We start from the raw sequence: 15064 nt of genomic DNA, 5'->3' as shown, positions 1-15064 counted from the left end.
TTGCAAGATAAAAAGATAACAATTCTATATTTTTTAAAAAGACACTTCATTAAAACTAAAAAGGCAAACAACAGACTGGAATAAAATATTAGCCATTTAAAGCAGAAAAGAATTACTATATGAAGAAATCCCACATACCAAGGAACCAGTCTTATGGAAAATAGACAAAACGAATGAACAAGAAATTCACAAAAGAAATTCAAAGGAGTAATAAAATCTTGCTATTTGTTTTCTTTATGTCTCATCTATTCTCTGTTTCCCTTTTCTTTTTTTCTGCCTTCTTTTGGATAATTAGGTATTTTGCATGACTCCATTTTATTTCCTTTGTTGGCTTATTAGCCAACTCTTCATTTTTTTTATTTTAGTGGTTGTTGTAGAGTTTATAGTCTACATTTTAGCATACAGCACTTTGCCTTCAAGTGACAAACTTCTTCACGTATCTTTTAAGAGCCTTACATTGTAATACTCCCTCCAAACCTTTACACTATTTTCTTCATACATATGTTAAAAAACCCACAAAATACTGGTGTGTATTTTCTTCATATTTTCTGTCCTATGTGTGCACTGAGCTGCTCAAATCTGTGGATTTATAATTTTTATCTTATTTTCAAAATAAAATTGGCTATTATATTTTTTGAACCGTGATTCAACTGATATGTAACATTATATGTATTTTTTAAAGATTTATTTATTTCAGAGAGAGAAGAGAGAGAGAGAGATCACAAGGGTGGAGGGAGGAGCAGAGGGAGAGAGAAACCCAAGCAGACTCCACAGTGAGCACAGAGACTGACTCGGGACTCTATCTCATGACCCATGAGAACACCACCTAAGCCAAAACCAAGACTCAAATACTTAACCAATGGCTCCACGCAGGCACCCCAACATATAACATTATATTAGTTTCAGATGTACAACATAATGATTTGAGATATATATATATATATATATATATATATATATATATATATATTACAAAATGATCACCACAATAAGTCCACTTAATGTCCATCACCACACCTTGTCACAAAATATTTTTCTTGTGATAAGAACTTTTAAGATCTACTCTCTTATTTTTAAATATTTTTTTCTGTTAATCCCCACTTCTTTAAGGACCCCCACTCCACGGATATTAGGTTTCTTGAAATTCTCCCCTATAGCTCACTAATGCTCTTTTCATTTTTCACAAATTTTTGTCTCCATGTTCTACATTTGGATAACTTCTAGTGCAATGTCTTGAGTTCACGAATCTTCTCTTCTCAAGTATTTCTTTTAATTTATTTATTTGAGGGTGACAGAGAATCTTAAGCAGACTCTCCACTGAGCACGAAGCCCAATGCAGGGCTCATTCCCGCAACCCTGAGATAACGACTTGAGCCCAAACCAAGTGTCAGATGCTTAACCAACTGAGGCACCCAGGAGCCCTTCTTTCCTATTGAATCTGCCATTAATCTCATCCAGTGAATCTTTTCTCTCTTATATTGAATGTTTCATCACTCAGAGTTCAAACAGGTATTTTTTTTTTATACCTTCCTGTCTCTAGTTAACTTTTTGAACATCTGGAATACAGTTATAACTGTTTTAATGTCCCTGTCTACTATTTCTAACATGTGGGTAAGTTTTATATCAGTTGAAATTGGTTTCTTTTTTTCCTCACTTCAGGTTGTATTTTCTTGTTTCTTGGCATGCCTAGTAATCTTTGATTGGATGCCAGACATTGTGATTATTATCTTGTTGGTGCTGGATATTTTTGTACTCCTATGAGCATTCTTGCACTTTATCTTGGAACACAATTAGTTGGAAATGGTTTGATTCCTTTGGATCTCACTTTTAAGATTTGTCACAGTGCTTGCCTCAGCATCACGTACATTAAGATCTGTCACAAAGGACTGGAGGGACATGTACTCTGGGGTTAATCATTCCCCATCACTGAGGCAAGATTCTTCTAAAAGTATTCTACTCACTGCCCAAGCAAATCATGAAGATTTCCAGTCTGGATGGTAGGAAAGCCCTGCTTTTGTGCCTGCATTTCCCCCTGATGATTCTTTCCTGACCTCAGGTGGTCTCCTCACATGAAAAAGCTGATCAATATCAACTAAATACTCACAGGGAATCCTCTGCAGACTCCAGAACCCTCTGTTTGTGGAATTCTATCCTCTCTGGTACTTTGTCCTGTGAACTCTAGCCACCTTGAAATTCCCGGACCTTCACCTTCTTCTCCTTAACTCAGTGAGTGTGCCAGGCTCTTCCCATGTTTCCCCTACCTGTGCTGCAGCCTGGAAACTGTCTCACAAGTGGAGGCTGGGGATAATCTTAGGACATACTATTAACGGTGGAGGATCAAGGTAGAAGGAATATAGAGTAGAATCAGGCCAGATTTATTGCTATCAGCTAAGCAGAGATCCTGGCATTCAAGGTTTAGCTGGAGGAGTTAAGAAAAGCTCAGTTTGTTTGGTCTGATAACATATGAATCCCAAGGTGGGCTACTCTAAATGAAGTTGAAATGCCAGACCTCCTTCATATACTGTAAGAGGAAGAGATCTAAAGGCTTAAGGAGACTGGAATAAGAGTGCATTGATCCTTAAGACTTGCTCATATGCCCTGGAGGATCCAGGGAACACACTTTTCACCACAACTATAAGAAATCTGTGAGAGGAACTTCAAATCCTTGAAGAGCTTTGTGGTAACTCTTCTCTGCAGGTCAGAAATTAGAGTGGGAATGTCTGTGTTACCATCAATCTAGGTTCCTTAAATGCAATAAGGATTATGGAACTCCTGGGTGGCAGGGACCAAGTGACAGCACTTAATCACCAAAGACCATGTGGGTATGGTTACTGAGCAGACAGTGGGGCCAAAGCAGTATTCAGAAGAGTCTGACTCACAGAGATGCTTGATGTTGGCCCCTAGAGGTTCTATTTTTTTTTATTAAACCTTCACTGTACACATTCTCATCTTGGTTGATAAAATTTTGCAATAAACTAAACCAAAAAGCCAGACTCCTCAAATAAAAGCAAACCATAAACCAGATTCCTCAAACAGTATAATATATAATAACAGTAAAAATACAAACAGTACTTCAAAATTTTTTAAAAAAATTATACTACCTGTGATTATGTGTGAGACTAGTCCTATCATTGATAAATAAGCAATCACAAGATGTTTCACTGAATCTTTCAAAAATTATTTAAATCAGAGCTATTATATAATCTGATTCTTAATTTCAATCCAGCATAATGTAGAACCTTTTATAGTTTAACTTAAGGAAGACAATTATCTCAACCACAGGAGACACTTCTCAAACTATTACAAAAAAACAGAGAGCAAGAAAAGCTTCCAAAGTCATTCTGAGGCCAGCATTACCCAGACACCAAAACCAGACAAAGACACTAAAAAAAAAAAAAAGAAAACTACAGGCCAGTATCTCTGATGAACACAAATGCAAATATCCTCAACAAATAAATATAGCAAACTGAAGCCAGTAATATATTAAAAAGTTAATTTATCATGAAAAGGTGAGATTTATTCCAGGGATGCAAAGGTGGTTCAATATCCACAAATCAATCAATGTGATACATCACATTAATAAGAGAAACAATAAAAACCATACAGTCATCTCAATAGATGCAGAAAAAGCATTTGAAAAAGTCCAATAGCCATTCATGTTAAAAACTCTCGACAAAGTAGGTTTAGAGGGAACATACCTCAACATAATAAAAGGCCTTATATGAAAAACCCACAGCTAACATCATAGTCAATGGTGAAAAACTGAGAGCTTTCCCTCTAATATCAGGAACAAGACAAGGATGTCCACTCTTACCACTTTTATTCAGCATAGTACTAGAAGTCCTACCTGCAGCAATCAGACAAGGAAAAGAAATAAATGGCATCTAAATTAGTAAGGAACAAGTGAAACTTTCACTATCTGCAGATGACATGATACTATATATAGAAAACCTTAAAGACTCCACCAAAAAACTACTGGAAGTGATAATGAATTCAGTGAAGCTGTAGAATACAAATTCAATATACAGAAATCTGTTGCATTTCTATATACCAATAATGAAGTAGCAGAAAGAGAAATTAAGAAAACAAGCCCATTTACAACTGCACAAAAAATAATAAAATACCATAACCAAGGAGGTGAAAGACCTCTACTCTGAAAACCATAAAACACTAATGAAAGACATTGAAGATGACACAAACAAATGGAAAGCTATTCCATACTCATGGATTAGAAAAACCAATATTGTCAAAATGTCCATACTAACCAAAGCAATCTATAGGTTTGATGCAATCTCTTATCAGAATACTAACAACATTTTCACAGAAGTAGAACAAATAATCCTAAAATTTGTATAGAACCCCAAAGGACTCCAAATAGCCAAAGGAATCCTGAGAAAGAAGAACAAAGCTGAGGTATCACGATTCCAGATCTCAAGATAAACTACAATGCTGTAGTAATCAAAAGTAAAGAATTTTATGGCATTAAAATAGACACACAGGTCAATGGAACAGAATAGAGAGCCCAGAAATAACCCCGTGATTATATGGCCAATTAATTTGTGACAAAGAAGGTAAGAACATAAAATGGGGAAAAGATAGCCTCTTCAAATCGTGCTGGGAAAACTGCACAGCTACATACAAAAGAATGAAACTGGACCATTTTCTTATCCATACACAAAAATAAACTCAAAATGGATAAAGACCTAAACGTGAGACCTGAAACCATAAAACTCCTAGAAGAAATCTTAGTAATTTCTTTGCCATGAGCCACAGAAACATTTTTCTAGATATGTGTCCTCAGGCCACGGACACAAAAGCAAAATTAAACTATTGGGACTACATCAAAATGAAAAGCTTTTGCATACTGAAGGAAATCATCAACAAAGCGACAAGGCAGTCTACTGAATGAGAGAAGGTATTTGCAAATGATATATCTGATAAGGGGTTAATATGCAAAACATATAAAAAATTATATACACAATTCCAAAAAAACAAATAATCTAATTTAAAAATGGGCAGAGGACCAGGGAATAGAATTTTTCCAAAGAAGATATACAGACAACCAACAGACATGTGAAAAGATGTTCAACATCACTAATCGTCAGGGAAATACAAATCAAAATCACAGGATATCACCTTACACCCATCAGAACGGCTAGAATTAAAAAGACAAGAGATAACAAGCGTTGGGGAGGATGTAGAAAAAAAGGAACACTTGTGTACTGTTGGTAGGAATGTAATTGGTGCAACCACTTGGAAAACAGTACGGATGTTCCTTTAAAAATTAAAAATAGAATTCTCATATGATCCAGTAATTCCACTACTGGGTATTTACCCAAAGGAAAAGACATAATGCATCCCTATGTTTACTGCGGCATTATCTACAATAGCGAAGATATGGAAGCAGCCCAAGTGTCCATCCACAGATGAATGGATAAAGAAAAAGTGGTATATATACACAAAGGACTAAGACTCGGCCATAAAAAAGGCTGAGATCTTGCCATTTGCAACAACATGGGTGGACCTAGAGCATATTATGCGAAGTGAAATAAGTTGGACTCAGAAAGACAAATACCATGTGATTTCACTCACATGTGGAATTTAAGAAACAAAACAAATGTGCAAAGGAAAAAAAGGGACAAAAAACCAAGACTTTATAAATATAGAGAACTGGTGGTGGCCAAGGGGAAGTGGGTGAGGGATGGGTGAAAGAGGTAACAGGGACTGAGAGCACACACACCATGATGAGCACTGAGTAATGTACACAAGTGCTGAGTCACTCTATTGCACATCTGAAACTAATATCATATGATATAATAATTATACACTAATGAACAATATAACCTGAAACTATATAACTAATATAACTAATAAAAGTATATATTAATTACGCTTCAATTAAAAAAAAAGAACCACAGTAACGCAAAAATACGTACTTGCTGCTGAAATAGTTATCGCCCGTTTTCAGCATTATGAAAGGCTCTTATAAAATAGCAGAGCAAAAAAGTCACAGTATTTTTCTTCTCCTTCTCCCTCTGGCATCACATTCACCAGCCTGGAAGGGGCAATCTCCTTCCCCATCCTCTCAGACAGCCTGCTGCCCCCTCTCCCTTGTTTTCTCCTAACAGAGGCTCCCCTCCAGCATATCAGTCACTCTGGGGGAAAAGTATACCCTTCCTCATCCCATTTGTCTTATAAGATTGGACTGATGAAAAGGAAGGAGATGTAGCAGAGATGAGGACAGCCCCCCACGCACCAGCGCTTCAGAGGAAAGACATGGCCGACTGACCAGTAGCAGCACTCAAACCCTGCCTTCAGCACCGCCATGCATGGCTGTCCTCACCCAGCCAGCCCCTGCAGGGCTTTGCACACGGCCGTGTAGGCCCTGGATCCGCAGGGCCCAACACTGCCTCTTCCAACCACCCTGAGGGACATACAGCCTTCTTCAGAGAGGGCAACTCACTTTGGCGGGAGGGGGGGGGTTCTTCGCGGGGACAGGGAGCAGCGGTGAGTCCCCTGGAAATGAACCAGAATAGTCACCGTGGCTGCTTCAGTTTTATGCCTCCAGAAAGAAGCAAACACTATCACCAGGGTAGAGGACAGAAACACGAGCTTGGGATGAAAGAATTATTTAAGTCAAGACTTCAAGCCCTTCTAGCTGAGTCCAGAGAGTGAGCCTTTACTAAGGAATCAAAAAGCTGTATTGTCATGACTAATAAATTATTGAACACTACATCTGAAACTAATGATGTACTATATGTTGGCCAATTGAATTTAAATTTAAAAAAAAAGACAGTATTGTCCTGGTCAACACAGAAGAATGTTCTTATGGTAAAGACAAATAACTGTCTACCAAAATTCCTGCCCACCTCTTCAAAGTACGGAGCTACTGCTGGGAAGTGCCCGTCCAGGAAGGGGCTAACTTTTCCACCTTCCGTCCCAGCCAGACAGGGCCATGTGACAGGCGCTCCCCCATGGTTTGACGTGTGAGTGACGAGGGTCACCTTTAGACCCATCCCCATTGCCTTTCCCCTTCCACTGAAATGCAATGGACTCCAAAGGCCTGGGGAAACTGTAGAGCCCCTTCTAGAAGGAAGCAACCAGGGACTCCGGATCCCCTGTGATGGCGAGCGGCCCACTGCCTGGCATGCCCACTCTAGAAGAAGCATGTCCTTCGTCTGTGCTTTTGGCTTCTTAACTCATGTCGTGTTAAGCCACTGAAAGTGTGGGGTTCGGTACAGCACCTAGTGTTATCCTAACCCATTCCCTTCCCTCCCTAAGTAAGGAAAGTGGTCAGTCGAGCTCGGGGAACCGTTCTCTTCCAACTTGGGCTTGGGCAGAAATAAATCAAGGGGACAAAATGCTGAGGACCCCAGAAAGCGGCTGGTCCCACACCGACGGACGGGGACTAGGGCGCAGGCGCTCTAACGTTCCGCGACAGCAGCTCTGGCAGGGGCTTTATGCTTCCTTCTAGGGTGAGGCCCTGACCCCCCATCCTACGGCTCTGGCTTCCTGAGCCAAGTCCACAAGGAGTCCTGACTCCTCATTAGCTAGAAGCTGCGTAGCCTCCCTCACGGTTAAATGCCCAGCCCGCGAGAATCTCCATCCTGGGACCGGGACTGGGGGCGGGCATGAAGAGTGGCTGGGTGACCACAGACGCCATTCCTCTCAGCTTTTCACCCACACACCCGCCCAAAGGAGCGGTGGCTTTTCCTCGTTTGGCAGCCAGCGTCAGAGGCCTTCCTCGGCCTTGCCCATGAGGGCAGGTGAGGAGGAATGAACAGGCTGGCCCTGTGTCCCCGAAGGGAACCCGACAGCACAGCCAAAGGACATCGGGCCCCACAGCCGGCCTGTCCACCACCATTTTCCCTGCACAAAGGAGACAGCTTCTGGACACACTGGTTGTGATTTACTTTAAAATACTCCAGCAAGGAGTATGGATCAAACATGACAGGCCAAGGTTGATATTTGTGGAAGACGGGGGCGGGGGGGATACACGGGGATTCATTATACTAGCTTCTCTCTCGACTTGTGTGTTTGAAACGTTCTACATAAAAAAACATTTTTTTTTTTTTTTGCAAAAGAAATTTCTCGACGAGTCATCGGAGAAGAGGCTCACTGAATTAATGCCACTCTCTTCCCGATGCCTCCTCAGGATGCTGTGGTTACTCTCGTGAGGAGGAGGTGTTTACAACAGGCAGATTTGTGGGATTTTGCTGCCGCCATCAATATTTAGTACGTGTCATTATCTCCAAACCTAATCACTTAAAGAAGGGATTTTAAATAATTGATGACTACAAAAGAGAAAAAAGCCGCGCTGTGTTTTTCATTATCCATCAAAACCCGGAGAACCTCTTCGTCTGGCCCTGACACGGACACATGAATATATTAATGTACACACCAAGAAAAACACGCATACAAATCAATAGACACGAATCTGCTCGGGGTACCTTCCTGATGGAAAAACCATCCTCTCTTTTCCATCTCCCGTGTGGCCTGCTCCTGCCCCGCAACGGGGCCACGGCAACGGGAGAAGGGGTTCCAGCTGCACCCCTTTGCTCTTCTATTCAAATAAATATCCTCCTCTGAAACTCCGAGTTTCAGTCCCCAAAACACACATGCAGCTTACGTTTCTTGAACTCTGATAAAGCAGGCGCTGCTCATGTGTTTGTACGCCGCATATGTGTGTGTGTGAAAGTGTCTACACGCCTAGCATAGACTCCTACTAAAACGTCTTTGTTCCCGGCACGTCCACAGAGGAGCGCACCCAAAGAGAACAAACGAAGAGGACGCACGTGAGCATCTCAGACAGGCACCCGACTGGTACTCCCCGGAGCAGAGAAGGGAAGATGCGCAGTGGTTGTTACCTACGAGCCCCTCTGCGTTGAGAGGTTCCAGTTCTGTAAAGGTCTGTGTCCCGCTTTCTGCAAAGAAGGCAGAATTCTCTTTGCGGTCACCTTTAAAGCGCTCACACCCCCGCAGGGAGGGCCCCGCTCCCAGGCCGCCGTGGAGACCGGGTGCAGACTTACCACAAGCGAGAGGGGCCTCTTCCAGGACACGACACCGATGAGTCCTGAGAGCAGCACCTGCAAGGACAAACGGTGCGGGAAGGTAAGACTCTTTGGAAACCTTTACCGGACAATCAACACAGTCCTGGCGTTTCAACTTGAAAAAGGACTACTTCTAGAATCCACCCCACATACATGAGCGCGGGGACAAGGAGGCTTGTCGTGAGCCCAGATGCTCACAGTCTGCAGCCGCTGTGGGCGGCACGTGGGCCTCGAGACCGCCAGGAGCTGCTGAGAGGTCACTTAGGCTCTGCATGGACGGGCCCAGGAACAAACGCACTTGCTGAAGAGCCTCCACTGGGCATCGACTCCACTCTGGTCCTGTGAGTTATATGGCCGTGTGACTTAAAAATCACACAGAGGACTGCAGACACTTTGGGGAAAGGCGGAGCTCCCCCCTTGCAGGTCACCTGGCCACGTGCCTTCTACCCATGGGTGCTGGGCATGGCGTACCTGGCAGGCCCCCTCTCTCCTTTCCCACACTTGGTCCCCCAGCCACTTCCCATGTCACCAGGAGGTGGTGACACCCGATGAGGCCCCCAGCTTCCCACACAGACAGAGAGCTGCCGGCTCCTTTCCCAGGCCAGCCCCTGGCCTCCGCGGCCCTGGGTCCCACCGAGAGTGTCCCCTCCAGGACATCTTCTAGCAGCACCCCCGCCCCTGGCTCCTCCCTGTTGCCCTAACCCCATGAGCACCCTTGTGTCTTCTGTCTCAGGAGAACCACCCCTCAGCTCCTGGCTCACAATCCCTGAGGCACGCGCTGGCCACAGATCCCTCCATTCCCAGTCTCCTTGGGTCCAGACAGGGCCGACAGATCACGGAGACACAGCTGTTCCCTCCCCACTACAATCTGGCTTCAGCCCTCACCACTTACACACACACTTCCCAAGGTCAGCGGAGGGGTCACTGAGTGCAACACACAAGTGCAGTGATCAGCTTGAAGACCTGAGGTTAACTACACCCTCCTGTGCGAGGCTCCCTCCCCACTAGGCTTTGCAGCACGCCCCAGACGTCTTCCCTTCCCACTCCCCAGACCTCTCCTCAGACTTTCTCTCCTCCACCCTGTGGCTCACAGGAGGTCCATCTATCATTCGGGGTCCTCTAACACCATCCGTTCCTCAACCGCTGATTCACGGGGTCCGCTGGGCACCGTTCCCGGTGTCGCTCTCCACCTCAACGTGCCTCAAAACGCACTTGGAAGCTCTACCTCCCAGCCCAGTCTCTCTCTTGTCACCTCTGCCTCCTACAATGGCACCCCTCCTCCTGGTCGCTCAAATCCAGATCCGAGATGGTCCAGTCTCCCTCACCCCCAGCATCCAACCAGACACTGCAGCTCCCCCTCCGCCAGGGCAACATTCTGGGAGGCCCCACTATAACAAGCAAGGTATTTTCATACGAGGTCTTTTGTAAAGATAAATCACCCCAACTTGGTGCTGTGGGCATGGGCCAGGCTGTTGGGTCCTGGGCTGGAGGGCTTTGGCTGCATTTCCCCTGGGACTCCAAAAGGACTGACCCAGGCCTGGAAAGAGAGCATCCTACTGAACAGCCCCCCAAGACCCCTTGGCAACAGACTCCAGTTAACCCTCAAACACTTCTGCAGACTTAGACCCAACATGCTAGTCTCAGGTAGATTTCCAAACACCAGAGGTTCATATAAAAGATTTCTGAACCTTATTCACACACACACACACACACACACACACACACACACACACACACACAAAACAAACAAGCAAAATGAACCAAAGAGAGCTCAACAGGGCTCTGCTCCCAAGCATGTTACATATATATTCTTTCTTCAATGCATGCATCTTGCAAACATGGTCAATATTGAGAAATAGTATTTACGAACACTTTCCCATCTCCCAAATTTCTCTTCACAATGCCACCCAGCTGCAACCTGTATGGAAATCCTTGACTACTGTTCTCCTGTGTCTCTCTGAGCCCCAGTCCCTTGTTCTTCATCCACAATGTCTATAACCTCTCTCTTCCATTCTGTACCCAACCCACTCTCCCTCTTGTCATCTCTCCTCCCACAATGGCACCCCTCCTCCTGATCACTTAAATCCAAATCCTGGAGATGGCCACAGCCCAGCTGGCTCTGACCTTACCATCTCCTTAGGATATGACTTCCAAAGAGCGTCCTCTGTTTTCCCTTGACACCAACGCCAGCCTGACCCAAACAAAGCCTGGATAGAGGATGGGAAGGTACACCTCCCAGAAAACATCCCTTTATAACCTGCCTTCTACTTCCCGCTTCCATCATAAAAAATTTTACCTATTCTTCAAGACATGGCCCAATGCCTCCTCACTCAGGAAGGGCCTATGAATTCATGAGTACATGGGGTCCCACTAAATCCCTACACTACCACCAGACCTCTCAAGGCATGTTTAATAAGCTTGGACAGAACTCCTTGATCTCTTCTTCAAAGCTGAAGTTTATAAAACTATCAAATGTCTACAGTGACCAAGCTGCTTGTAACAGACATATTAGTGGAAACCCACAAACCTCCAGAGAGCAGGCATTTATAATCACAAAGGAAGTTAGTTAATATCACTTAACTTAGGCTATGGTAAAATGTCTTGACTTTCCTTGCTTTCATCCTACAGTTATCATTCCATGAATCCTCTCAAATAATTTTACCTCTGACAAATATGTAGTTTACTTTACTGAAGAAAATGTTACGTTTCTAAGAATCATTAATAATTGTTATTGCAGATGGATCCAATTCCCCTACACAAAGGAAAAAATAAAATAAAACCATCAAACTCAGGGCGGCATGCAAATCCGAAGATAATCCCTGATGACCTGTGGCCTTGATCATCGATGTGATGGGTTATCACTCCTGTGAGCCTACTCAGTGACACTTAGAAAGATGTTGCCCCAGCAACACTTTGCAGCCTTGTAAGACCCTGGGCCAGTTGTCTCAGCTAGGCCATGTCCAGACTCCTGACCTAAGAAAACTCTGAATGGTGTTGTGTTAAGCTATAAAGTTTGTGGTACTTTGTGACGCAGCAGTAGAGAACTATTTATTACGGACTAAATGTTTGGGTCCTCCCCAAATCCATATGTTGAAGTCCTAACCCCCAGGGTGATGGTATTGGAGGTAAGCCCTTTAGGAGGTAATTAGGGTTAGATTAGGCTGTCAGGGTAGGGCCCTCATGATGGGATGGTGGCCTGACAGGATGAGAAAGATCTCTCTCCCACTCTCTGGTTGTCTCTCCATGTGCATACACCGTGGAAAGGCCACATGAGCACACAGTGAGGTTCTGACAGCCTGCAAGACAGGAAAGGGGTCCTCACCAGAACACAACCCTGATCTCAGACTTCCAGTCTCTAGAACGGTGAGAAAATAAATTCCTGTTGGTCAAGCCACCAAGTCTATGGTATTTCGTTATGGCCACCCAAGCTTATTAATACACTAATACTAATAATTCAGAGTGGAATATTGTCTTCTTGTCTTCAAATGTCCACTCTCTCCCCATGTCTCCCCAGAAGAAGCAGACTTCCCTGCGCCCTGATCTAGAAAACCAGAACACCAGAAAACCAGAGGACGCCTCCTCTGGTCCACTTGGCACCAGAGAAGAAAGGAGCATGGCCCTGCTCAGAAATGACCGGGTCTTAGTTTGAACAACTTTTTGCTCAATCCCAGCTGCCAGTGAGAATTACGCTGCATGTTCTGCCACCTGAGTCATTTTGCAGGTTTATTTTGTACCACTTTAGTGAGGGACGGGGTCATGGAGCTGGTTAGCTGTGAAATTACTGCATCTCATGAAACCTTTGTCCCATTTAATTTGCCAATATCGTTATTCAAAGTCCACAGTTTACACAGAATATGAAGAAATTGAAGAGGGTCAGAGAAGAGTAACATATAATTAAGTAGCTGTGAAAGAAAAGCCAAAAAAGAATGTGAAAGGCATGATATTGCTCAGAGAGAGGCTTAACTTTTCGAGCACCTGCAAGTTGTTAAAAGGACACCAACCCACTTTTTTTCTCCCTCCTTCCCGCCCAGCCTAAATAAAGGCAAGTGATAATATTAAAAATGAGACAGAATTTCCTGCCGTTGAGGGCGATGAACGGGGATAATAGACTGCCAGGAAGTAATGGCATCCTTAGAGCCAAAGGCCTTCCTGTTTGATTGGTACTGCTGCCTGAACACAGACGCCTGGAAGAGATTAGCTCTTTAAATTCTGTCCTCTAAGATCGAAAAGTCCTTTCATTGCCCCAAATCAAGAATTTTCTTTGGAGCTTCACTTCTGGTTCAAAGGCAAGTGGTAATGCACCATTTTAGATAGGGAAGTGAGTCCTTCTAGAACACAGACTTGAAAGCCAATTCAATTATTTTACAAAACATATGGCAGGTGTGTCTAATAGCTACCATGGTATCACTTTACCACTAAGAAGCCAGGCTTCACAACTGTCTGGAGAAAAAACTATTGTTGCAAAAATGGAGCAAATAATATTCTGAGCTGCCCGGAATGAAAGAAGTCTACCAAGTTCATCTCTCCAAGCTTTTCAGACTTCAGTCCCGTGCTATGCAAAATTCTTCCTTCTGCTTCATGCAGTAGCTGAACCTCCGACTCTATCCTACTCAAAATATCTTTGCTTTCTGGGTGATTTTCTGTGTCTGGGTCTCCCTGGGGCCACATGGCAGGCCTGACTGCGGTATGCAACCCTCAGCCCTCTCAGCTCCCTTCTGGGAGACATACATGCCTTCCCACCCACCCCCTCTCCACGGCTTCTGCCTCCTTCTCTCAGAACAACTCCCAACCCACCATTCTCTCTCCCAACCATTCACTCTCACCTGCAGTCCTGACTTTCTCCACACCACTGCCTGCTGGAGGCATCATCAATACATCGAACTCAAAACGTCCACAAGGAAAGCCACTCTCCTTCTCAACCTACTTCCTCCACGATAGAAAAGAATTCTGTAGCTTTTACTCCCCCATCGTATAGGAGCAAAACTAGACATTGATGGGAAAGATAGCCCCATGAAGGAAAAAGAAGAAATTAAAATGTTTTAAGATATCCCAAATAACCCATGAGTCAAAAGAAAACCCAAGTCAAATATAACACAGTCTGTTCTGCAGTGAATGTTTCTTTGATGCAAATTACTTCATATATGCTTGGAACCAAACTCATTCGTCCTGGCCCGCCCTGTGCGAGGCAGCCTCCCATCGGGGCTGTTTACTCTGAAGTTTACTCAAAATCCTCAACTGGAATTTGTTATTTAATGAGTTAATAAAGCACCACATGTATTATTAAAACACATTTTTTATTTATTATTTTTTTTGTTTATTTAATTTAAAAAATTTTTTCCTTTTAAAAAAATTTTAATTCCAGTACACTTAACATGCAGTGCTATATTATTTTTAATTTTTTACTTAATTTTTCATTTTAATTCCAGTTAGGTAACATGCAGTGCTCTGTTAGTTCCAGGCGTACAATACAGTGATTCAACAATTCTATACATTAGTCAGTGCTCAGCATGACAAGTGTACTCTTAATCCTCTTCACCTATTTCACCCACCCACCACCCACCTCTCCTTTGGTAACCATCAGTTTTTTTCCTGTACTTAAGCACCTGTTTTTTGGTTTGTCTCTTTTGCCTTTGTTTTGTTTCTTAAATTCTACATATGAGGAAGGTAATATGGTATTTGTCTTTCTCTGACTGACTTATTTCACTCCGTCCATGTTGTTGCAAATGGCAAGATTTCATTCTTCTTAATGGCTGAGTAATATTCCTCTGTGTGTGTACATGCACGTGCACGTGCCACATCTTCCTTATCCATGTATCTGTCGATGGACATGTGGGTTGTTCTGTAATTTGGCTATTGTAAATTATGTTGTTATAAACATAGGGATGTATGTATCTTTTCAAATTGGTGTTTTCATTTTCTTTGGGTAAACATCCAGTAGTGGAATTATTGGATCATATGGTAATTTTATTTATAAAGTTCTCAGGAATCTCCATAATGTTTTCCACAGTGGCTGT

The 15064-nt window shown here is 43.3% G+C and overlaps 1 protein-coding gene across 2 annotated transcripts in view; it reads right to left on the bottom strand.

Annotated features, from left to right (window-relative positions):
- ENTREP2 (endosomal transmembrane epsin interactor 2) overlaps positions 1-15064 on the bottom strand; it is a 447722-nt gene that overhangs the window by 244582 nt on the left and 188076 nt on the right. For both annotated transcript variants that reach the window (XM_045795361.2, XM_045795362.2), the window contains exon 2: positions 9030-9086. In XM_045795361.2, the coding sequence (XP_045651317.2) occupies positions 9030-9086 (57 nt within the window). The remainder of the gene's footprint in view (positions 1-9029; positions 9087-15064) is intronic.

This window comes from Ursus americanus, chromosome 28 (genome assembly GCF_024610735.1).
Source record: "Ursus americanus isolate L20-20 chromosome 28, mUrsAme1.1.p, whole genome shotgun sequence".
NCBI lineage: Eukaryota > Metazoa > Chordata > Mammalia > Carnivora > Ursidae > Ursus > Ursus americanus.
The sequence above is the reverse complement of the archived record's forward strand: the minus strand, read 5'-3'. Positions and strand labels throughout refer to the sequence as shown.